Raw genomic sequence first — 24,347 nt, forward strand, 5'->3', positions numbered from 1 at the left:
CAAGCACCTGGGGGTCTCTCTCCTTCGCCCACACCCCCATCCCTACCCAAGCACCTGGGCGTCTCTCTCCTTCGCCCACACTCCCATCCCTACCCAAGCACCTGGGGGTCTCTCTCCTTCGCCCACACCCCCAACCCTACCCAAGCACCTGGGGGTCTCTCTCCTTCACCCACACCCCCATCCCTGTCCAAGCACCTGGGGGTTTCTCTCCTTCGCCCACACCCCATCCCTATCCAAGCACCTGGGGATCTCTCTCCTTCGCCCACACCCCCATCCCTATCCAAGCACCTGGGGGTCTCTCTCCTTTGCCATTCTTCCCTCTGCCCATCCCTCCCCCAAATGTCCCCCGTAGGGGAGGAAGAGAACCCTTTTTATCCACCTTTTCTAGGATCAGTGGCTGGGGCCCTGCAAATTAGAAAGCATACAAATGTTACTTGATGTGAATTTTTATGTGTCACAGGGGCCTTCCTAAAAAAATGAAGACCCTAAAGAAGCAGGTAGGCCTGAGAGCTTATATTCCATTTTAAACAAAGAGTGATTCATTTCAGAGACGTGACAAGACAAAGAAAGGGGGCCTTAGGTTTCTAGGGGCTGCGAACTGCAGGCTGGTGAAGTGGGGAAACCGAGGGATGGTAGGACTATCTGAGCAAGAGCCGGTTGTGCGGGTCTGTCCCAGGCCGCCTGTCTGTCTGCTGCATGGCTGGGGACATCCCCAGGAGAGGGATTTACGGCAGTCCTCAAGGGTGTTTGCTTTCAGTCAGGTAGGGGGAGGTCCATCTGTTGAATCTCAGTCACCTTCAGCTCAAAATAATCCCTATACCAAAGCGTCACATTTTCGGTTGGCACGTTCTGCCCCCCTCATCCCCTCCAAAATGCAAGATGGCAGAAACTGAATTCCGAGGAAGGCAAAGGTATGGGGAATTGTCTGTCAGCTTGCCTGGTTGGGAAAGAAATCACACTTCCCTGTCACCTTTTCTGATCACCTAAGGCTTTAGACTTTCAAATAAAGGTTAATACAAATCAATAAATAATCAGAGGTTTGGTGTTAAGTGGACTTTCAAATGAACCCAGTTGGTGAACACCTTTTATTGTCTCAGAATATTGCTTTTGGTAGATCTTGATGCCGATGCATTTGGGTGATCAAAGTGGGGGAGGCACTTAAGTATCATTTTGTCCCTACTCAGTGTTATACAGTTTGCATACAGGCAAAACTAAACCATTTTCCTCCATTAATCATTGTAATCTTCTTCTTTCTACAGAAATACATTTATTTTTGCCCCTGGTGTATATTGCCCATAATGTGGAGCTCGATAACTATCAGTGCTTGTTATCACAATTTCCCCCTACATGCCCAGTGGAAATTGTGTTTGTTTTGATGAAAGGAGTGGAGAACCCTCTTCATGTTTACGTGAGGACCTCATTCTGTCCAGAACACTGAGGTGGCAGGATTTTTCATTCCTCTCTTCTGCCCAGGCTGCAACTCGAGGCATCTGTAAATAAACCGCACATGTGGTGGGAACCAGGTCCGACACCTCTGTGTGTCATGTTAGATGCTGTTGGCTTGAAATGGATTATTTTCTTGGCAGTTAAAAATGAGAGGAAAATGTGGCACAGACTATAATGTGGAAATGCTGCTCCAGTGCTTGTCAGTAATCTGTGTTGACATGGAAGTGAGGTGCCTGGAGACCATTTCCCGTATGGTCAGTCTGGCTTTTAGCAGCAGGTGAAAAGAGACGGGGGTGCTACAGTCTTGCCTTTTCCCTTTCCAGGGGTACTATCGAGCTGGCTATTCCTTGCTGCGGTTGCTCCAGCCTTATGAGGCCGCTCACATGTTTTTTGAAGGTCTTCAACTTCTGCAGGACAGCCAGGACCAGACCCAGGTCGCTGATTTCCTTGTGGGAATCTTCACCACTGTGGGCAGTAAGTCGGAACTGGGGGATGTGTGCCTTCTTTCTTCCTTATTATTATTTTTCAAGTCCTTGTTATTTTATTTACATGACTCCTGGAGACTCAGGCTTCTGGGGAGATAATTCCAGAGTGTTTCTTTGTGGCTAATTTTTGTAGTTTGAATGATGCTGGTTTTCACATTAGAAAGCAAATTTGGAAGCTTTGGGGCTTGTGCCTATGTAAAACCAGCCAAGTCCTTTTGCACACATCGCTGAAGTGCTCCCAATCTTGTTTCAGACTTCTGTGTTTCCTGTGTTTCCTGTGTTGCTATTCATAGAGCTTTCCCTACTTACACTACTTGTTTCATGTGATTTTTGCTCTTTTCTTGATTTTTGCATGGATTTCTCCAGCATATTGAGGAAATATTCTTACTTGCTATAAGAATAACCTGAAAGGGTCGATGGAGGGACCTGTGAAGGGGGACAGTGGGAGCTCAGTGTTGCAGCCACGGCACTCACTACACCAGGGGCCTGCACACTCAGCCTAGGGGTGGGGCCCGTGGGCTTTTGGCATCACTGTGTTAGAGTATTACTTTTTTAAGGACCTGGCCTGTGATGTGGCTTTGTCAGTGGTCTGGCATAGGCAAAAGCAGAACCCCAGGACGCCGGTGTATTAGCCTTGCCAGTGACAAACGTGCTCTCTCTCTCTGGTTGTCTAAGCACAGCCTGAGGTTCCACCGGTCACCAGGCCACTGTGTTCAAATACTGCTTCATCAAATATAAGATGGCACTGACTTAAGATGTGCTGTTGATTTATTCTCTATCATTGAGAGACAACATCCCAATACTGGAGATGTTAGAATATGAAAAATGGCATGTGTTAGAATTGCTGAAAAATGGTCTTTGGCTTTGCCCAGTGGGGAAATCACCGCCGACAGTAGATTCAGCTATTGTAGATCCTGTTCCCACTGCTGGGATGGGGAAGCAACCGCTGTGGTCTGTGAGTGGAATCTGACAGGTTTTGGCACTGGGAGCAGTCCCAGGCAGTGAGTGGGGAGGGGCTGGAGGTGGGCACAGCTGTGTCCCCTTGACAGAGAGTGAAGTCTCTGGACAGCTGCTGCTGGACGCAACTGCCCAGCCAGCCTTTTGCTGACAGTGCAGCCCACTTCCGTTTCCTCTGAACCCGTGGCTGGGCCCAAACCTGCTCTTCCTCACTGTCTGCTCCTAAGAAGTCACCGTCCCACCAGAAGCCGGGCCCGAGCTCTGGGAATTCCAAACGGCTGCTTCCTGGTGCCTGCCCCTTTGAGAAATCGGGATGGTTTCCATTCTGCCCCATCCTGGGAGCAGGCAGTTGACTGGACTTCTTAGGCAATCCATCCCATACTTTTCAACCGAAGTACTATTTGGAAGGTGCATGTATGCCCATGACCCAATTGCTGCATTTTGAAAAATTTATGGAATTTTAAAAATCTTTTCACACAATATATATTCATTTTGATATTTACTTATTTTTGGAAATTGATGACCCAGGCGAGGTGCCTTGTCATTCTGGCCCCTGAGCTGTCCCCTGGGATGTTCTCATCCATGAGTTTGAGACATGTGGTTTGGTGGATCTTGAGAGGCCACTGGTGGGAGGGCCACCAGGTTAGAAGAGTGTGTCTTGACTGGAAGAGATGGACTGTGGTTGGGCCTCATCTTGGTTATTGTCATGAACTAGCCACACAACATGCCAGGAAGCCTGACCTCATTTATCACGGTTCTTTATCTGCTGGGTGAAAACATATGTCACACCTTTTTTAAAGGAAGTGAATTTTGTAACTTCCCTTCCCTCCCTGTAAGTGGAGATAAGAGGCACTGCCATATTGGTGTGGTTGAGGGATTAGGTGTGTGCAACATGGGGCTTGGCAAATAGGGAAGCTGAGTGAGCGCCGGCTCACATGACACTGCCTAACTCTTCAGGACTGATTTTATGGGGGAGCTTCAAATGATTGCTGCTTAGTCAGTGGTATAGAACTTTGTGCCTCGAAAATGCCTTTCTTTCTGATACCTTCAATTTACCATTTGTCTATGTGTGATCTAAAATGGAGGACCTTTCCCCAAATGTTCCAGACATTCCCCAAATTAAACTTTCTAAACCGTGGAACTTTCTTTCAGATGACCCCATTGTTTTGCAAAGTTTCTTGCCCTGTTTCGATCATATTTTCACTACTGGATTCTCAACGGAAGTGTGGCAATCTGTAATAGAAAAGTTGGGAAAGAAAGGATTATGGCATGTAAGTATAAGGAGATGGCTCTCCTGTAGGGCAAGTACATTCCTAGATGAAATGGTTTCTTTCTGTTGGCCCTGGGTAATTGTATTTTATTATTTGTTTATCTTGATGCTTAAATAACCTTTAACTAAAACATTATTAAAGATGGAACGTCACTGAGATATGTTGATTAGCCAGTCTCCACCTTTTTGCAAGAGGATGCATACTCAGTTTGTGGCACCTTCACTCCTGCTCTGTATCTCCATTGTTATCAAAGAAATGGGAAGCCCAGTGTGAATGGTAATGTGTGATGAGGAAGATAAGCACCTCACGTTCACCTTCATAACCCTTTTCTGTACCGATTTGCTGGTGTGGGCCAGATGACCTGCCTGGGCTGCTCAGAGGGCTTCTGGGTAGCATTCGGGGACATGGCCTGCAGGCAGCAGTGGAGCTGTGGGGGCCAGACGCAGGGTCAGGAGTCCACAGAGCAGAGAGGCACGGTGGACCGTGCAGCCTGGGTGTGTCACATAGATCCTCCTTGAATCCTAATCTCCCGGTTTCTGTTTTGGGCTAATCACTTCCCCTCTTTACCTCATTTCCTCATTTATGAGTGGCAGGATGTAAACTTACTCCCTCAGGTTTTGGTGAGGATTAGAAATAATGGGCTGGGAGCACCTAATGTTTGCTGAGGGCTTACAGCAGGCCAGGCAGGAGCTAAAGGAGGTTTATAATACCTGGCATATGCTGGGGCCCAATGAAAAGCGGTTGTCATTGATGGTGGCCTCTGTGTGCTCATGTGAACAGGCTGGCCAAGGCTGGGCGTTTGTGAGAAAGGGCCTGCCGGGCTTTCTACTGGGACAACCTGTGAAGACTCTAGAGTCAGGCAGGCCAAAGGACTTTAGAACAAGGAATTCTCCAGTGTTTGGAAAGGTTGTGGATTCCATTGGAAGTGTAATGAAGTCGATGAGATTCTCTTCACACACACAGTTATGGGGATAGTGTCACAGGGTTCACAGAAATCCCCTGCAGTCCAGCCATGAATCCCCTGAAGCTTACTCCCATGTTGACACGTCTGAAGAAGGCAGGCAGCCAAGGGAAGGCCCAGGAATCGGGCCGGGTGGCAGGCCTGACGTACTGCCAGCAGCCAGGCCAGGGTATTCTCTGATAGTGGAGACAGAAGCATCTTGTTGAAAAAAAGCCAGGCCAGACAGCAGGACTGTCAGAACTTGTCATCTGGGATTGAGCATGGGCAGTGGGGTCTGTTTAGGGTGAGCTGTGAAGGGTGGGCATCAGCCTGAAAGAAACTGGAAACAAGATGTGGCCATGGGCTCCACTCCTGCGTCACAGCCACTGGTGAGAGCAGACCTGCAGGAAGTTACACTGAGCCCAGGCCTCCGGCCATGTTAGTCCTGAAATCTGTGGATGGTCTCCACAGGGGCCTCTGGGGATAAGCTGTGTGAGCTAGGGAAAGTTGCTTGACTTCTCTGTGTTTGAGTTTGTTCAGTGACTTTAGATAGGGTCAGTAGTCTCACAGCTGGTCTTCTAAGTACAAAGTCCTGATGTGTAGTGTTTGCCAACCTCTGTACTGCTAGTGCTCTCACTTTGGCCTAGTTCAGGTTCCTATGTGACCCCCAGGCTTGGGGTTGGGAAGAGATGGGCACATCAACTCTCACAGCAAGAGGAGCCGGCTCCCCCCTCCACTTTAATGGGCCCTAAATGGTTGGGGCTTATGAAACATGAATGTGCTAAAGAATTAATTGGCATGGGATCTTTTTAAAGAGTTTATTCTTCTGCTTGCTAAGCTTGAAGAACTTTGCAGGGGGTTATTTTTTACCCCACACCCCACAGCTACCATCACCTCTGCAGCATTGGTTGGCTGGGGCCGTGCCCGTCCTCTGCGGGTGCAGGCATGCAGAGCCAGCTGAGCCTCAGCAGAAACCGGAAGCTGGCTCAACAGAGGGGTTCTTGTTATCAGGGTCCAGGATGAAAAGCCTGGCAGGTGACTAAAAAAAGACAGTGTTTTGTTTTGTCTTTTTTTTTGTTTGCTCTGAACTTAAGATAGCTTTGGCTCTCAGAACCTATGTGTTGAGCATTGTTATTTCAATTGGTTCTTTCTCCCCTCATCAGTCATTTCTACTTCTGTCAATGAAGAAAGACCGACTACCAGAAAATATCCATGTCCCAGACTTGTCACTGAAAAGTCTCTTTGAGGTAAGGTGGCTTCTTGAAACGTATGGTTTTAAGTCAGGCCTCTTCAGGCTTGTATTGGGACCTCAGCTTGTATGAGGGGGCTTAAGGTGCTTCACCACAAACTTGTTTCTTTTTTTTCCATTTTGAGTTTATTTTTATGTATGGTGTGAGAAAATGATCCAGTTTCATTCTTTTGCAAAAATCTGTCTAGATTTCCCAACACTACTGAAAAGACTGTCTTTTTCTCATTGTATATTCTTGCCTCCTTTGTTGTAGAGTAATTGGCCATGTAAGTGTGGTTTTATTTCTGATCTCTCTTCTGTTCCCTTGATCTATGTGCTATTTTTTTTGGTGCTGGTACTATACTGCTTTGATTATTATAGCTTTGTAGTAGAGTTTGAAGTTGGGGAGCATAATCCCCCTGCTTTATTTTTCCTTCTCAGGATTGCTTTGGTTACTTGGGGTCTTTCGTGATTCCATACAAATTTTGGGATTCTTTGTTCTATGTCTATAAAAAATGCTGTTGGCATTTGATAGGGATTGTATTGAATCTGTAGGTTGCTCTGGGTAGTATAAATATTTTAACAGTATTCATTCTTGCAGACCATGAACACAGCATCTTTTTTCACTTATTTATGTCATCTTCAATTTCTTTTATCAGTCTTTCTCTTCCTTGGTTAAATTTTTTAGGTATTTTATTCTTTTTGGTGTAATTGTAAATGGGATTGTTTTCTTAATTTTTCTTTCTGATAGTTCATTTTTATATAGAGATGCATATATAGAAATGCATATGTAGTATACAGAAATGCTACAGATTCCTGCAAACTTGTTTCTTTATGAGAATTGTAGCTTGGGCCACAGATAATACAGGTTTTACTGATTCCAAACTTTATGGGTAAAGGTGATCGAAGTTTCATATTAATGTAGTGACTTCCATGATTCCTCCTGTGTGTGTGTTTTTTTCTTTTCAGAAATATGCCTTCATTGGACTTTATGAGGAAATGGAGCAGATGCCTATGTTAGTCCAGTGGCTCATCTCTCTGGGTGCGAGTGTTGAGACCATAGGACGGTACCCTCTTCACACCCTCATGCGGCTCTGCATCCAGGCAGGTGAGTATCCCTCAGTTATGCCCCCAAACAGCTGCCCTTCCTGCTCCAAGCTCGGGTGCTCAGTTGAGCTCAAGAGAAACCAGAATTTAGCCACATGCAGTTAGAATACTCAAGTGACTGGATATTCAAGTGAATGAAGGTAGCGGGGAAACAGCATTTTTATTTTTCCTGGGATCGCGTAGCTCGAGGAGGCCCACATTGAAAGGGTTCTGTTTTCCTAGACAAATCCTGGCAGCAGAGTGGACGTGAGACCTGAAGAAGGGACTTGGGACAGAGAGCCTTAGCTGGGCGGAGCCCCCATGAGGCCATAGAGTTTCCTCCCACTGGCAGAGGCACAGTGGTCTCCCCCCAGTTTACATTCATTTTTCTCTCTAGCCCCGTGGTGGTTGTGGTGGGGATTCCCAGGACAACACTGGCTATTGCTGTTCCAGTTAGCTGTGGTTCTTTTACAGGACTCCTGTTTTCGTAAAATTCTTTTTTTTTAATTGTCTTCACCACTGGCTTTGAGATTCAAATTTTAAAATATTAAAATTTTGTCATTAAAACACACACACGCACTTTAGGCAGAAGTTTGTTTTTCTTTTCCTAGTAGAGGAGATCACTATTAGACATTTGCCCACACCATTTTAGAGCAGGAAAAGGTCTGGAGAACTTGTCCAGACACTCTTCATTTTTTAGACTGTGTCATCACCCTGAGAATGAAGGAGGGGGCATGGCCAGGGACTCGGAGACCTGGGGCACCATCTCTGCTTTAGCTGGATTTGCCCTGCCATCCATTTCACATACTGGGGAATCCATAGGAGATTTTGTTCTTTACACAAAGAATGTTGGATGAAACATTCAGAAGTCAAGTCTGATTAAAAGCAATCTCATTGTCTTGCCAATGGGTTTCAGCCCTGGGCAAGTGAGACCAAAAAATGACAATGGAACATTCTTGGGGTGAAAGGGTCCACACCCAACTCTATTCCCACGGTGGCAGGCCGAGCACCAGAATCCCATCCGCTCAGAGCGAGTCTGCACGCATGCACGCAGCAAGCCGATGTCTGCCCCTGGGCCTCTCCGTCCCCGCAGCCGTCTCAGTCTCTATCCTCAGCGCTGCCACCACTCAAGTCTGTGCTCTCCTGCAGCCTTGCAGCTGTGCCACCATGTCGGCCAGAGCACTGGGCAGAGCTCTTTATATAGAGTCAATAGCAATGTATTGCCCACACATATGTAGTGAGCTAGCTGACCAGGGCCAGGTGAGAATCCTGGCCACAGGAACCTTCACTTTATCCACACTCATCCATCCTTCCAGGTTCAATAGCAGTCTAGAACCCAGAGAAGTGTGCCTCTGGTTAGGAAAGCCGTGATTGCCCATGGTAACTGCTCTCTAAGTTAGCGCCTGTGGTTAAAGGAAGGAGTTGATAAGGTCGGGTCTTCAAGTTTATCCCTGATTCGTTTCTCAGAAGAAAGCTCTGACACAGTGACAAACGGCATTCACAGAGCTGGCAGAAGTATGTGGCTCCCTCCCTTGCAGGAGCCGGGGAAGAGTCTGGGAAAGGAATTTAAGATACATGTTGTAGTGGTGGTGGTAATGTGGTAGGGTCATCTAATCAGATGTACTGGCTTGATTGCTGATGGGCGCTGCGGTTCCCCACCCAGGTCCTTTTTAACCTGTGCCAGGCCCTTCCTGTGGAACCTCCTTGCCCACAGGCACCACTTCCCAGGGAGCTCCTCCCTCAAGCTCACCTCCCTCTCTGGGGCATTCCATAGCTCTTGACTGACACATTAGGGTGCAGGAGCTCAGCCAGAGCTCCCTGTGGGATCGGGTTAAAGCAGACTCAGCTGAGAGCACATCTCCATTCGCCTCCTTCCTCTGCCCTGTCCTGCTGCCCTTTTCCCCTCTTTCTTCTGAGCTCCCTCTCAGAAGTACAGGTACAAGAATCCTTGTCTCAGCCTCTGCTTCTAGGGGGTTCGACTTAACGCTGTTATGAATAACTCCCTATGACTCATTCTTTCAATGTACAAACCACGTCTCCCACCCTGTGGTGCACGGCATCCCGCGCTGGAGTCCCCATTTGGCCTCCGCAGTGTGGTACACAATTTGCTTTATTGATTTTCTGTACGTAGAATCCCGTGTCAGTGACTTGTTTTAATTCCCTTCAGGGGAAAACCATCTTTTCAGATGGCTGATGGACCACAAGCCGGAGTGGAAAGGCCGCATCAACCAGAAGGACGGGGATGGCTGCACCGTCCTGCACGTCGTCGCGGCCACCCAGTACCCAGAATGCCTCATGCAGCGTGAGCAGCGGCACCAGGCGGGAGGGTGTGCTGCGGGCTGGGTGGCTTCTCAGAACCCATTCCGTCCTGTGACAGGCTCAGAGCACTAGTCTCTGCCTTGAATGGAACACATGGTTGGGAGGGAAGACTGCTTGCGGGAGGAGGGCAGTGCTGGGCTCTGTGTGCCTTTGGCTGAAGTGGCCTCAGTGGGGTTGCGTGTCCAAGGAGGGGGGCTTCTATCTGCACATGTCCCTCCCCTCAGCAGGCTAAGTGCTTTATTTCATGCTGACTCTGCTCACCACCAGACATAAATTGTGAACCAAACAGACATGGTCTGTTTTGAAGAGTGTTGGTCAGTTTTTATGTGGACTGTCTATCAGGTTGAGTTTATTTGATGTTTTCTCATGATTGGAATGAAGTTATGCATTTTTGCTAAGAATACTTGAGAACGATTTTGTGCTCTTCTCTGGCACCATATCGAGGAGTTCATAATGTCAGTATGTCCTATGATGTTGGCCTTATTTGGTTAAGATGTAATCTGTGGGTTTTCTACACTCTAAAGTTACTACCTTTCCCTCTGGAGTTGATAAATGTCTTGGAGGAGAGACTCTGACATAATGGTAAAGGGACGGGGAAGATAGACCATTGCAGGTATACCCTGTTTCTCCTCAAACTTTTGCCTACCAGTTTTGGCGTCCATTGGTGGATCTTGTCAGCAAGTTATTAGTGTGGTCTTTGATTAAGGTGGATTTTTAAATTTTGTTTTCTTCATTTATTACTTGAAATTCTTTTGTCGTGAAGAGCTCTCCCTTCTCCCCATGTATGTATGTACTTCAGAATGGGCTCATGGATATTTATTCTATGGGATAAAATTCAGTACTATTGCCAGTTATTTTCTTGCTCAACTTGTCCCAGTTTTGGCCATTAAGGCTCCTTCAGGTGGGCTCCTGTGCTCCTTCCATAAGCCCCCATCCTTTTTTTTGGACACCTCTTTAATTTCAGGCAGCACAAGATACTCCAGGCTTAGGCTGAGTTTTTTGTGTCCTAGCCCTGGAATTAACCTTTTCTCCAAGGGCCCCTGATTCCTTTCGTTGGAGAAAGATCTGGTATTAGGTGTGATCATTGCTTCTAGAATATCATTGCATGTGTGCGAGCCTGTGGATACACACATCTATCACTGTAAGTGTGTGCATAGGTCTGTATTAAAACCATGAGTTTAGACTGACTTCTCTGATTCCAGTCCAACACCATGGTCATTTGTCCTTTCTAATCTGTAACATCTCTCATCTACCATACAATATGTTTACTTACTTGTTCAGTACTATGAGCTCCACACTTGTTAGCCCATTCCCTGTGTGAGAAGTGTATTTACTCACTAGGTTTATGTTTATTATGTTCATTTGTGTTCAGTTCTTGGTGTTTTCAGCTTTATAGAATCCTTGACTATAGAATATAGTCAAGACATTAAATGCTTTTCTTCCTCATACCATTATGTTACTTATTTGTAGTACATTTAGGTACATTTTTTTAGTGTTTGCCTTCCATCTAGGTTTCTCCCCATATCTGGACTGGTTTATTTACATATTGGCATGCAGAGTACCAATGGTGCTCAGAGTCTGAACGTTATGAAAAGATATACTCAGAGAAATGTCACTTCCTCTTCATCCCAGCTCCCCCTCCCCCTCCAGTTACCATTTTCCCTTCCTTCTGCCCCTTTCCCATCCACTCCCTGTAGGGGATCAATTTTTTTCATTTCAGGCTTATTCTTCCTGGATTTCTTTTGCAGCAACATTAGATACATGTGTAGTTTCTTCTTTATATGGAGAGTAACAGTATCTATATATAGTGTTTGGTTCTTGGCCTTTTTCGTTAACAGTATGTCCTCAAGTCACTCTGTATCAGTTCTTATGCACAAATGCTTATGCAGTTTTGTTAGATATTGTCAGATTTTCATCCAGAAGGATTTTCCCAGTTTGCACAGCCACCAAAAATATGTGAGAGGGCCTCTCTCCATCACCTTACCAGCAGAATCTATTGTCATGTATTAAAATTTCTTCTGGCCTGAGAGGTGAGAATTGGTATCTCAGGATTGTTTTAATTTGCATTTCTCTAATTATGTGTGAGTTGGAACTATTAACAATACATTTGAAGACCATTTTTATATATCTTTTTTATTTTATATGTTCATGTCTCCTTCCCATTTTTCCATGGAGTTTTTGGTGCTTTGTTCCCAGTTTTTAAGAATTCTTTTCTCATTAGCTTTTGTTTGTGGTATTTGTTATAAATATTTTCTCCTAGCTTGTCAGTTGTTCTCTGATTTTGGTCTTTCTTGTCATGCAAATGTTTGTTTTTATGTAATCAGACTTATCAACCTGTTGTTTTATTGCTCCTATATTTGGAGTCAGAGTTAGAAAACTTTTCCCTTTAGCAATGTTAAAGAGGAATTCACCCATATTTCTTCTAAGGCCTGTATGGTTTCCCTTTTGGACATTTAGATCCCTGATCCACTGGAGTTTAATGTAAGAATCTAATTTTATCTTTTTCCTAATGGCTATCTATTTGTCTCAGAATCATTTATTTAAAAGTTTACTGTGACCTCAGGGATTTGAGGTGCCACTAATTCTGACCTTTCTGTTCTGTTCTGCTGGTCTCTTGCTATTCATATAGGCTTCTTTGAATCACCTTTTAAATACCTACTTTAAAAGTTGAAAGTGCATGTCACACCATGATGAACAAAATTAAAAGATACTAACAAATATTGACAAGCAAGTGGAAAAATTGGAACCCTAATACACTGCTAATGGGGTGAAAAATGGTGCATCTGCTTTGGAAAAACATCTGGCAGTTACTCAAAAAGTTAAACAGAGTTACTGTATGGCCCAGCAATATTACTCCTCAGTGTAGAAATGAAAACATGTACAGGTATTTCTGTAAGTAATTATTAAAGATAAAAAATATAATTTGGAGGGAGATAAGAGAAGGGTGGATGGAGTACCTTTTTAAAGGGGCTTGGCACTTTTAAGTCAGGCACCTAATTTTCCTTAGGTTATGCTCTGGAGATCAGGAGTTTTTACCTCCTCTGGGCCAATACACTAATTGCATTAGTTCTCTGTGCCATGTAACGAATCACCATGAACTTAGAGGCTTGAAACAACACCCACTCACTACCTCCCAGTTCTGTGGGTTAATAATCTAGTGTGATATCACTGGGTTTTCTGCTCAGTGTCTCCCCAGCTCAAAATCAAGGTATTGGCTGGGGCTGCATTCTCTTCTGGAGTTCTGGGCCTTCTTTCTAGCTCACATGGTTGTGGCGGAATCCAGTTCCTTGAGATTGTAGGGCTGAATCCCCGTTTCCTTGCTGGCTGCCAGCCAGAGGCTGCTGTCAGCTTCTGTAGGTCACACACCTTCCTTGTCATGTGGCCTCTCTTATCAATGCCAGCAAAGGAGAATTTCTTGTGTATCAAATTCCTCTCATACTTTGAATCTCTGTCCTTTACCATGTCTGACCTCTGACCCTTGACCTTTAGGGTTCATGTGATTCGGTCAGAATAATCTCCCTATCTTAAGATCAACTACTTTGGGACCTTGATTACATTTGCAAAATATCATCACAGCAGCATTTAGATTGGTATTTGATTGAATTACTGGGAGGTGTGTGTCAGGGGTTGGGAATCTGGGGGCTATTCTAGAATTCCGCCCACAACAGTGAGATACAATGGGTAAGAAGTATGACCTGTTTACTTTGTCTTATTTTTGTAAAGTGGGTGAAGATGGTTGTGACTGGGAGCTGGGAGGGAGGATAGCATGAGCCTCAGTACCTTGTCAAGGTGGTGCATTTCAGGAGGGCATGGCTATGGATGCTGGGCTCAGGCTCTGATTCATTTACCACTCCATGCCCACAGAAGTCCCTGTACCCCCGGGGTACACCTGTTCCATTCTGAAAGCTGTTGCATCTGTGATCACAGAGACACTCTGATGCTTGGGAAATAGATACGTCAAAGCAGAAAATGGAGCTGGCGGCCAGAGGGTTGGAATTGGAAGGGTGGAAACAGTGACAACAGAAAGACCCTGATGTGAAAGCAATTGCCACTTTCTTCCGCTGTCCCCAGACAGGCTTATTTTCCTACAAGAATATTCCATTTCCTCTCTAGGGAATAAAGAAACCTGAAGTCACAGCTTGCTGTCATCCTTACAGCTGTACAGTTGCCTGGTAACCAGATTCCCCTCTCCTTGCTTGTTGCCAAGGAGAGGGGAAAAGGTAGAGAGGGGCACACTTCTGAACCTCTTAGAGCTATTGTCCTTCCCACTCCACACAGGGCACACAGGACTTCTTGTTTCCGGGAGTTGGGTGGATTGACCAAGGTCGGCAGGTGAGGTTCTGCAAGCAGAGGGACCCTGGTCCTCTTGCCCTGAGCGGCTTGGGCAGGGAACTAGGAGGAAGAGCACTCATGGGGACATCTCCTTATGGGAGGAGCCACGACAACACCCCCTCCTCATTTTGGCCTGCCCTAGGACAAACGGAGGATGTGCAGATGCTCCTGAGCTTTGGGGCAGACCCCACCCTGCTGGATCGACAGTCCCGCTCGGCCACGGACGTCCTGAAGAGGAATAAGAACTTCAAAGCCATTGAGAAAATCAGCAGTCACTTGAAAACGCTGGCTGAGTGCTCTAAGGACCTGTCAGGTATAGCTTCCAGCGAGCTAACTTTTTGGGGGATGGCGTTGGGAAACTGGTTCTGTGGTATTAGGTCTAAATCAGTTTCTCTTTTCTTGGTAAATGCAGATGGAAGTGAGACCCCCAGTCTTTGGAAAACCTGTTCACTTTATTTGAAAGGTAGAATAAAACAACTTTTATTTGGTGTGTCTAAGACATTTTGGGAACTTCACCAGGTCCGTCTTTGGGCAGTGTGGGTGATTGGCTTTTTTCCATGCATGCGTGCAGTGGAAAAGAACAAAATTCAGACAGAACAGGAGATGAAGAGCAAGCCTACTCTTCAGAAGGAAGCAGAGCCAACAATTTAAAATACATGTATATCTCTACTTGTTGCTCTGTCGGTTTGGGACAACAGCAATCGACTGACTGCTGTGTAAGATGGAGTGGAGCAAGTCAGCCTTGTTGTTGAATTTTGTCTAGGAATGTTATTTGTGTCGTTTACATTCTGCTCCTTTCCTCTAAGTTTCCTGTGCTGCATCTATAGATTTGATTCTAAAAACTGAAAACTAGTAAATGGCATTTACATGGTAGTATGATTATGTAAATGTGAAACTTTTCCCAACTAGTAGTGTAGCTGGACCTATAGAAAAGAATCACCAAATGTCCCCAAAACTTGGCTCTTTGAATGGGATATTCTTTATGCACTCCAGTTTAATGAGACGTGTACATGCACATGAATGTATACCTGTGTATGTATGTGTGCATGTACTTTTAGACTTTATTTAGACTTTAGCCCCAGCACATATGTGCTCTTTCTGTTCTTGCATCTGCATATGGCCTGAGTGGCTCACACTCTCTGTGGGTCTCTCTTGTTGGTTGATAATTTGTCTGAATATAGGCATTGTTCTTTAATTCTAAGTTGCACTTTCCCCCCACATTTTAACATCTTTGAAATTGGAATGTGTTTCACAATCACTGGCATGTCACAGTTAGAGGCAGCCTTTTCCAGTGTGTCTGACAAGCCATGGTATCTTAGGTTTATGAAATATGCTACAAAATCTTGCTCCTCACAACTGTAAGCAATTATTTCATTGTGCTCAAGCCCCCATTTGCTGCTGATTTGATGTCTCATGTCCGTTTATTTTCATGTCTTATTTATTTTCCCTCCTAGTATTTTCTCTGTCCTTGGAGTTCTGACAGTTCCCTGGGACGTTCCTAAGTATGGGTGTGTCTTTATCCACTCGTCTGGCCTGGCACTTGTTGGCTCCTTTCAATCTAAGTTTTTTGGCTTGGGGAAATCATCTTCTATCATTTGTTCCCTTCTGGTCTCTTTGCCACTATATTAAATGGATAAGCTTCCTGAATTTATAACATGTCTTTCTACTTTTCCCTAATGTTCTGTTTTTTTTTTCTTCCCAGTTCTTTAACTGGTTGCTAGCTTTTCTTTTTATAATTCACATAGCTCATTGCATTTTTGAATTTGGAAACTCAAGTTTTATTATTTAAAGACTCTTTCTTGTTCTCTGTTTTTTATCTGTAACTTGTAGTTGTTTTATCTGACACTTCCTGAACCATACTTACAAATACTGAGATTTTATTTTTTAAAGAATAACCCCTTCTCTGAATTATTTATGTTTCTTTTGGAGTTAGTTGATTCATTTTCTTGCTTTTCTTTTCCTTAATTATTTCCTGATCCTTGGATGGTTTATGAATGAAGGACTAGACTGATTAGTACTTAGTAGATGGTTAGTGTGCATTTACTGAAATTTTTGGGTGTGTTTCCCTGGAAACCCTCCCTCCCTGGAAGGATCAGGAGGTGGCAAATTGAAGGCAGCCTGCAGGGTGTGTGTGCTGGGTGGGTGGGGAGGCATCCTGACAGGCGGGTTTCATCGCAGTTGCAGGTCAGGAAAGCTTTCTGTGGGGTAGAGGGCTGACTGGAGCTGCTTGTCATCTAACATCCTCCTTCATGCCCCCAACTATGTTTTCATTTTCATTTACTTATTTAAGATCTCTTCTGTTGTTTTCACGAAGCCATAGGAATGAGGAGAGAGAAATGTATTTGCAGAGTCCTTTGTTTTTCACAGATGTTCTTTTAAAGCTGTGCCATATCATGTTTAGTTTTTAAGTGACCTCTGTTCTAGGGAATTGTGGTTTCTTCTGTGAAGTAGTTTAGTTACTAAATCATTGTGCAATGCTTTCTGAGAATTTATGCCTCTAATCTCAGTTTCTGGGTGGAGGAGAAACTGAAACTAACCAGATTTCTTTGCTAGTGAATTTTTGGGTTTCAAAATAACAACAAAAAAGGAACACCAGTTAATGGTAGAAAATGGCTGATTTATTTGCATTTATCATTGGTTAATTCTAATCTGAATTCTTAGAATACCAAATATGTGTATGTTATATTTAGTGTCGTGGACTTTAGCATAAATCATTTTTGTTTAGTTTTTAAAGTTTGATTTTTCAGTGTCCTTGTATAATAGAATCTTTGAATATCTGCTAATTCTAAAAACATCTCAATATCTCCCTTCCTCTCTGTCCTGCTTTGCCAACGAGACCTGTGACCAGGTTTGGGACCAAGAGGAGAGACCCAGTAGAATCACAGCCAGTCCCCTTTATATTTACTAGAACTCAGTTGTGCTTGCTTGGCAGCAAAGCACAGGGAAGAGGAGTGTGTCCCTCTCCAGGACTGCCATCTGTCTCTCTGGGTGGTTTGTGAAGGCCCAGATGTCATCAAGCCTAAAGTCCCCGATGCTCATTGGTCCGTTTACTGGATGCTTGTTACTAAAAAATTTCCAGACCATTGACCATGAAGAACAAGGGTCAACATTAGAGGAATATTAAGACTACAGGGAAATACTGAGTCCAACAAGCAAAAGAGACCATAAAAATCAGAAAAGAGGAGCACAGCAGTTATTGAGAAGGGCTAGCAAATTGGAGTCTTCCAATACAGGACATCCCAAAGACTCTTAGCTGTGGAACCCCTGTGGAATTCAATATCATAATGTGCTCTCTGTACTGAGTATGGTGGCATCTTTTTATAAATCCATACAGCTGTACGGAGTTGTATGCATACATTTGTTTCTAAGATTTTGCCAGTTGCACAAACTTTGAAACCTGAGGTGGGACTGGGGGACCGTTTTAGACCAGTACCATGCAATATAATTTTCTGTAATCATGAACATGTGCGATATCTGCTCTTTTGGATGTGATAGCCACCAGTCATGTATGGCTGTTGACCAACTGAAATGTGTGCAGCTCATGCAACTGAAGAACTGAAATTTTAATTGTAGTTAAGCGACTTTCATTTTGTATAATTAAGTTAGTGACCAATGTATGGGCCATGTAGTTTAGACTTTAGCTCCAGAATAGTCTTTCTAACCAGAGTAGTTGTGAGAAGATAGTGGGAGGGAGAGGCAAAGGGAAGGTTGGGCCATGGGTATAAAGGTAGTGCTCCAGTCATAAAAATGAAGATTTTATGGACTTTAAGCCCTCCCCCTCCTCACATGGTAGTAGGCTGGATGGAAGCATTATCTCTGGGAAGAGCTGTTGCAGGGGGTTGGTACCCTTGTCCCCGACCTGAGCATGACTTGATGGATTTGGTTGCTCCCCTCTGTTGTCCTGAGCAAAGCCCCGTCAGGACACGAGCTCTTTGTGCGCAGATAAGCTCACATTCCAGCTTGGAGACTAGGATGCAAGGTCTGCTCGCTCCCTGTCTTCCTGGAGGTCACTGTGCCTCAGGCTGGTGGTAGTGGTGGCCATCTGGTCTTTGGATAGGGTGGTTTTTGCATGAAGGTGGAAAAGAAATGAAGGGTCTTGCTGGAGATTCTGCTCTTCTCTGAACCAGGAAATCCTGAAGCTAATCATTGGGGGCCTGTTAAAGTGCAGATTTTGATTCAGCAGGTTCAGGACATGACCTGAAATTTTGCCTTTGCCCCGAGCAGCCGGGAAAGCCAGAGCCCACTCACAGGAGCAAGGCTTCACCCGCCAGGCATCAGGGTCACACACAGCAGTGCCTCTTCCCTGTGGGGGCTACGTTCCAAGACCCCCAGTGGATGCCTGAGACCGCAGATGGTACCAGATCCTATACACACTATGCTTTTTCCTTCACACATACGTATGATAAAGTTTAATTTATAAATAAGGCACAATAAGGGATGAACAGAAACTAATAATAAAATAGAACAATTGTAACAATACACTGTAATAAAACTAATGTGCTCTCTCTCTCAAAATACCTTATTGTACTGAACTCCCCCTTCCTGTGATGTGAGATGATAAAATGCCTGCTTGATGAGGAGACCTGGGGTGAAGGATGTAGACATGTGACATGGCGTTAGGCTGCTATGGACCGTCTGACGCTACAGCAGAGGGAGGGTCACGTGCTTCCAGACGCGACTGACCACCGGGTGGCTGAAGCCCCAGAAAGGGAACCGCAGATTGCGGGGCTGCTGAATTTACCTGCCTCTCAGGCTACCACCAGATGGCAGCACGCCCACCTTCTTGGGCGGCTGTTGCTCATCCCAGGAAAGATTCAGGATGGAGAACAGCATCAGAGCCTTTGTTTGTGGTCTTCCCAGAATGACGCTTGCGTGGCCCTTCGGCGTGAGAGCAAGCCAGGCCTCTGAAGCTTTTCTCTCTAGTCCTCAGTGAGGAGCCAGCCGCCCTCTGTGCTTACGGAGGCCCCTCCAGCGCGGCACTCAGAGGAGATCTGAGTAGGCGCAGCCTGAGGGTCAGGCTGTGGTCTGTTGTCAGCGCCTCCCTCAGCACAAGATGGTGCCCTGTTTTCACTAAATGCAGATGAGTGGTATTGACTGGAAGGATGTCCATGATGCTTTTCCTTATTACAAAAGCAATATATTCTTCCTTTTAAAGGAGAATTTACAAAATACCGGAGAAGAAAACAAGAAAATAGTTATTCTTCATAAACCTGCCGGCCTCCTCCACGCCGCCCCCAAATTACTATATTTGTGATTTGGTGGCTCAGTCTTACTGCATGCATTTATAATTGTTCGTTTTATAAAAATGAGGTGGGTACGTAAATTTAAATCGATAAAACGTGTATGATACAGTTTTGCCTCTGTTAGCCTGAAAGAAAGATTTCAGGTGAAAACAGAAATCTCTTTTTGTAGTGATTCATTTCTATTTTCTAACCCTCTGACCACTGTTGCAACTTTAGGTCTCTCTTAATTTTAATTCTTAATTTCAAATCTGCTTAGATATCTACTAAATATAATTATTGCAGGAAATGTGTTAAAATATAGTTTTATATAAAAACAAAAATTTATTGTACTAACACTTTAGCATATTTTATCCAGCCTCTGTTTTTGTTGTTGTTCAGTAGTTAACATAGTCTTTTAAAAAAAAAATCTGTGATTATAATGAATAAGCAGTTTTATATCTTGATGTCTCTTGCGTTTCATTAAGCTTATAGAATATTTGAGAAAAGAACAGGCAAGTTCAGAGTCATAAACAAATCGCCCATCCTACCCACAGCATTGTCAGCATTTCAGCACCTTCCCTTTTATGCATTTTTATGTTGCTGGTGGCATTCTTTCATTCTTTCCTGGTGTCTGGGGCTTTCTCTGATCTCTAAATGCCTGCTTAACTGTTCTGAACCACACCACTGTGTGTTCATTGTACAACTGCATGTAATTGTCTCTGCTGTCAAGCTTGGTGTATTTCTGTTGTTTCAAGTGATTTTATACTCATTAATAGCCCTGGTGAAAAAATGATGTTCCTGAAAAACTTCTAAGGGCATGAGGCAGGCTAGGCAGCAGTTTCCATCTGCTTGTTAGCAAAAGTGTCGCTCTGGCACCGAGGGCCCTGTTCTCCTGTACTGTGAGTTTTCACTGTTCTCTGGGACTTTGTAGGTAGTTTAGGATGAAGGTCCGGGGGACTTGTCAGGCTTTGTTACATGACACACAGGCTTTTGGTCTCAGGGTGGGCTTCCACCTGAGGCAATGTGGGCTTCCTTGTCAAATGGCGTCCGTCTCCTCTTCTGTGGAGGGTAGTGGTAGCGCTGGGTCTTGCTTCTGTCTGGCACCTAAAGGTCACTTGATTGGAGGGCAATGGGCATTTACCCCAGAAGTGTGTGTATGTTTCTGCTCTTCTGGCTTGACTGGTTGAAAGGTGACCCAGGTGTGTATCAGAAGGCACAGCAGATAATGTCAGGGCTCTGCTGGGATTCCCTGGACGCCTCTTCCCTTGTTATGTGCTCCCTGATGCAGGAGGTATACCTTCCACTTTGAAAAGCCAGCAACTAAGGTTGTTCTCAAGAACAGACTTCAGGCTTATGGTGCCTGCTTTGCTCATGTTCCTTCAAACCAGAAGGCCCTGGGAATTTACATCCTCCCAAGGCAGCCTATAGGCAGCGGCAGATGTGAAAATTGATGGCCCATTTCCCTTGCCTCGGAGGGGGACAGCTTGGAGGTGTGTGACTCCAGAACCCCCAGTGGGGTCAGGGGAGGCCTGAGCTCACACTGTGGCCTGGCTTCCTCCCTGACAGTGCTTCCCCTACCCCCTCAGTGGTCTCCTCCTGATGAAGGCCTTGCCCACAAATCCTTGACTGATTGAAGATAGGATACTTTTTATTTTCCCTCATCTCCAAATCGTCCATCTCTTGCAAAGTGCCCCTCCTCTGTTAGAACGTGACGTTGGACATGACAGCGCTTGTGCTGTGGGCCAGACCCTTTTCACTGGGTGTGAAAACAGACATCTGGTTTGCTCCCCTGTGTGTTCAGTATGATTCCATTTTAGCCAAGAGTGTTTTTTGAGTGTTTAAGCTGGTACCAAATAAAACAGTTGCTCTTTTTCAACATTCATCAGTGGTGTTTTCTAATCACTATTACTTTTTGAAATAAATTAAACCAAGAGGACATGGTATCCTCTTCGTTGGTCAGAGAGCTGGCTCTGTGCTTGGCTTTCCCAGCCTCTAGTGAGACGTGGGGGGGCTGGCATGTGGTTGGACATTGCTCTTGCGCTAAGCCACCCTCCTGTTGTCTCTTCTTTGAGCTGTCATATCAGTCAGCTATTGCCACATAACAAGCTGATCCAAAACTTAGTGGCTGAAAAGACCAAGCATTTATTTAGCTCATGATCCTGCAGGTCAGCAGTACAGGCCGGGCTGTTCTCATAGCTTTATCTGGGCTCCTTCAAGTATCTGTGGTCTTGCTGATTTTGGCCGGGCTCTTTCCCATCCTGGAGCCTCTGTTTGGACAACTGGGTTGATTCCTCTTTGTCCTGTGCTGTCTCTTATCCCCCAGAACACTAGCCTGGACCTTCAAGTGTCAGAGGCCAGGGTCCCAAGTGAATAAGTAGAACTGAACAAGGTCTCCTGAGGCCCAGGCTCAGAACTGGCACAAAAGTCACATTTACTGCCTCCTGTTAGTTCACAGCAAGTCATGGGGCTGGGCTAGAATTGGAAGGGGAAGGGATTAGCTTCACCTCTCCACAGAAGGGCTGCAGAATCACACGCAAAGCATGTGGACAAAGGGAAGGGTGGACACTGTGGTAATCTCTGGTCTGCTGCAGCTTTGAACCCTGAATCCAGGAGCATCACCACCTAGTGTTGTTTTGCAGGATTGAACAATGGTGACGGACCCACTAGCAAGAGTGATATTTTCCGGAAAGCCTCTGAACAGCTGGTGCAGTACATGAACTCAGGAAATGGGTTATTGCATAAAAACTTTCTGAAGCAAGACGTCGTTCAGAGGTTCTTGCATCTCCTTTCTTCTCTGCAAGGTAGGTTTTCCCACAACATGCAGTTGCATTACAGTTGATTCATGCACATTAAAACTCTTTCCTAATATATTTTTAAAAATTAATTAAAAAAATAATTGTAATGTCTACACATAAAACGTTGAAATAGCACAGAACATTCTTCAGGGAAGAGCCTGTCATTCACCCTGAGCTTCATCACCTGTTTTCATCACCCCTAAACTTCAATCCCTGAATCCCATCCTCAGAGGCAACCTCTGTCACTAGTTTTCATGTATTCTTCTGGAATTACTCTTTGCATATACTATTCTATTTTAAATAACAAAGATGTTTCTCTTGTCTATGGATATTGGCTAATGTTGGTGTATAAAGTTATTGTGAAATTGAATTTTAATTTTTTTCATTATGAGGAAATCAGGAAAGTTACAGAAAAGAACTTTAGATGACAAACTTTAGCTAATAAAGGAAGATTCAAGAGACTCTAAGTAGGTGAAATTTAGTATTTTTAAAGTTAGCAGTCAGTATGGCTGTAAAGCATGCATATAGCTGAGGCTTCTCAAGTCTACAGAGAATGCAGGAAGGCCTGGCCAGAGGACCCACAAATGCTATTCAGGTGTGCTGTGAATCACAGGGTGTAAGGCTTGGAGTTTTGCATCTGAATCTTAACTCTACCCCTTACCAAGCCGTGACCTTGGGCCAGTTACTTAACCTCTTTAAGCTTCAATTTCTTCATCCCTGTCTCACCTAGGGAGCCATCCTCATGAGCTGGTGATGTGGGACACTTAGTCCAGCGCTCTGTACATCAAATGCTAATACCCATTACTGTTAGTTGGGCTGTGGGGAGGCCCAGTGGCCAGACTGAACTTTCCTGGACAAATGGGCCACAGATGGATGACACACCCAGGACTCTGGCATCAGGCCCTTTGTGTGGGATGTGGTAGACATTGGCCATTCTGTGCTCCCCACCACTTCTTGGGAACTGGGCTCTTGGACTTGATGCCATGGGACCTGTGACCCATGAAGACTGTCCTTGTTCATCCTCGGGGCTGTGAGTGTAAATCACACTGCATCAGTGTCTGGTGCAAGTCCCCTAAGCGGCCCCACGATGGGTGCTTCTTCATGGCTGTCTTTTGTGTCCTGTGGCCCATGCCCTGTGTTCTCTGGTCCTCTGAGGGGATTGGGTGTGGCTCTTCTTTCTCTCCCTCTGGCGAGGTTGCTTTCTGAGTTCCTTTATGTCCTTTCCTCCCTATCTTTCCTTAGTTCTTCCCCCAGCTATCTTTGGGTACCTCTAATCCATCCAACTCTTTTGAATTTTTTTCTTTCTTTTTCTCCCCCTTTCTCTCTGTCTCCTTAATTGGCTACTGGGTAGGGTATTTAGAACTGTTGCTGTTGAAAATAACAGACTCAAATCAGCTTAAGCCAGCAAAACAGTGAGCTCGCGTACCCGGGAGGCCGTGCTGCCTTCAGGAACAGCAGGCTGCAGAGCTCTAAGCAACGTCACCAGGACCCCGTGCCTCCCTTCTTTCAGCCCAGCTTCCATCTCAGGTTCTGTGGAGATAAGGTCCAGGCTCTAAGCACTGGCTTTGTCCTGTCTTTCTGGCCTGTGGACCAACCCATCTCTCAGTGGTTTGGACCAAAGTCCTTCGCCTGGGGTCATGGTGTGCACCTCTGAGCCAATACCTGTGGTCAGGGCCATGGGGAGCCCTGGCAGCTCAGGCCTGAATCATCCGCTGCCCCCCTCCCAGCCCTGTGGGATGGGGAGAACTGGCAGGTAGGAGGCGCTGCTGCCAGAGGGTACGCGATCCTGGGGCACAAACATTGCAAACGTCTATTACAAAAGTTTGTGGCTTGTACTTTCATTGTGCTGACTTCTGTTAAGATGATAGGGTAGCCTATAGTGAGAGTTTTTTCTTGTTTTCAAATGAACATTTGAAATAGTAAAATGAATATCATTTTAGAAAACTTAGAAAAAGAGGGGAAGCAAAAACTAGCAAATGTGAATCAAATTGCTCTTATACAGGTAACTCTAGACTTCTTCCCTTCTTCTCTTCCTCCCTGCTTTCTTACTGGCAGGGTTGCCAGACAAAATGCACAATGCTGGTTGATTATGATTTCAGATAATGCCTATATTTTTAGTGTACATCCCAAATATTGCATTAGATATACTAAAAATGTATTCATTGTCTATCTGAAATTCAAATTTAACTAGAGTCTTGTATTTTTATTTGCCAAATTTGGCAGTTTACTTACTGAAGATTTCTTTTAAAAGTTTTCTATCCTTAAC

The 24,347-nt window shown here is 45.0% G+C and overlaps 1 protein-coding gene across 4 annotated transcripts in view; it reads left to right on the forward strand.

Annotated features, from left to right (window-relative positions):
* TRANK1 (tetratricopeptide repeat and ankyrin repeat containing 1) overlaps positions 1 to 24,347 on the forward strand; it is a 94,806-nt gene that overhangs the window by 26,400 nt on the left and 44,059 nt on the right. For 3 of the 4 annotated variants that reach the window (XM_036921568.2, XM_036921567.2, XM_036921570.2), the window contains 7 exons: positions 1,770 to 1,920; positions 4,041 to 4,159; positions 6,263 to 6,346; positions 7,297 to 7,435; positions 9,581 to 9,715; positions 14,207 to 14,377; positions 21,926 to 22,087. In XM_036921568.2, the coding sequence (XP_036777463.2) occupies positions 1,770 to 1,920; positions 4,041 to 4,159; positions 6,263 to 6,346; positions 7,297 to 7,435; positions 9,581 to 9,715; positions 14,207 to 14,377; positions 21,926 to 22,087 (961 nt within the window). Of the gene's footprint in view, positions 1 to 240; positions 498 to 1,769; positions 1,921 to 4,040; positions 4,160 to 6,262; positions 6,347 to 7,296; positions 7,436 to 9,580; positions 9,716 to 14,206; positions 14,378 to 21,925; positions 22,088 to 24,347 lie in introns of those variants that run through there. The other variant, XM_036921569.2, reaches the window with a different exon arrangement.

The sequence above is a fragment of the Manis pentadactyla genome, chromosome 14 (assembly GCF_030020395.1).
Source record: "Manis pentadactyla isolate mManPen7 chromosome 14, mManPen7.hap1, whole genome shotgun sequence".
NCBI lineage: Eukaryota > Metazoa > Chordata > Mammalia > Pholidota > Manidae > Manis > Manis pentadactyla.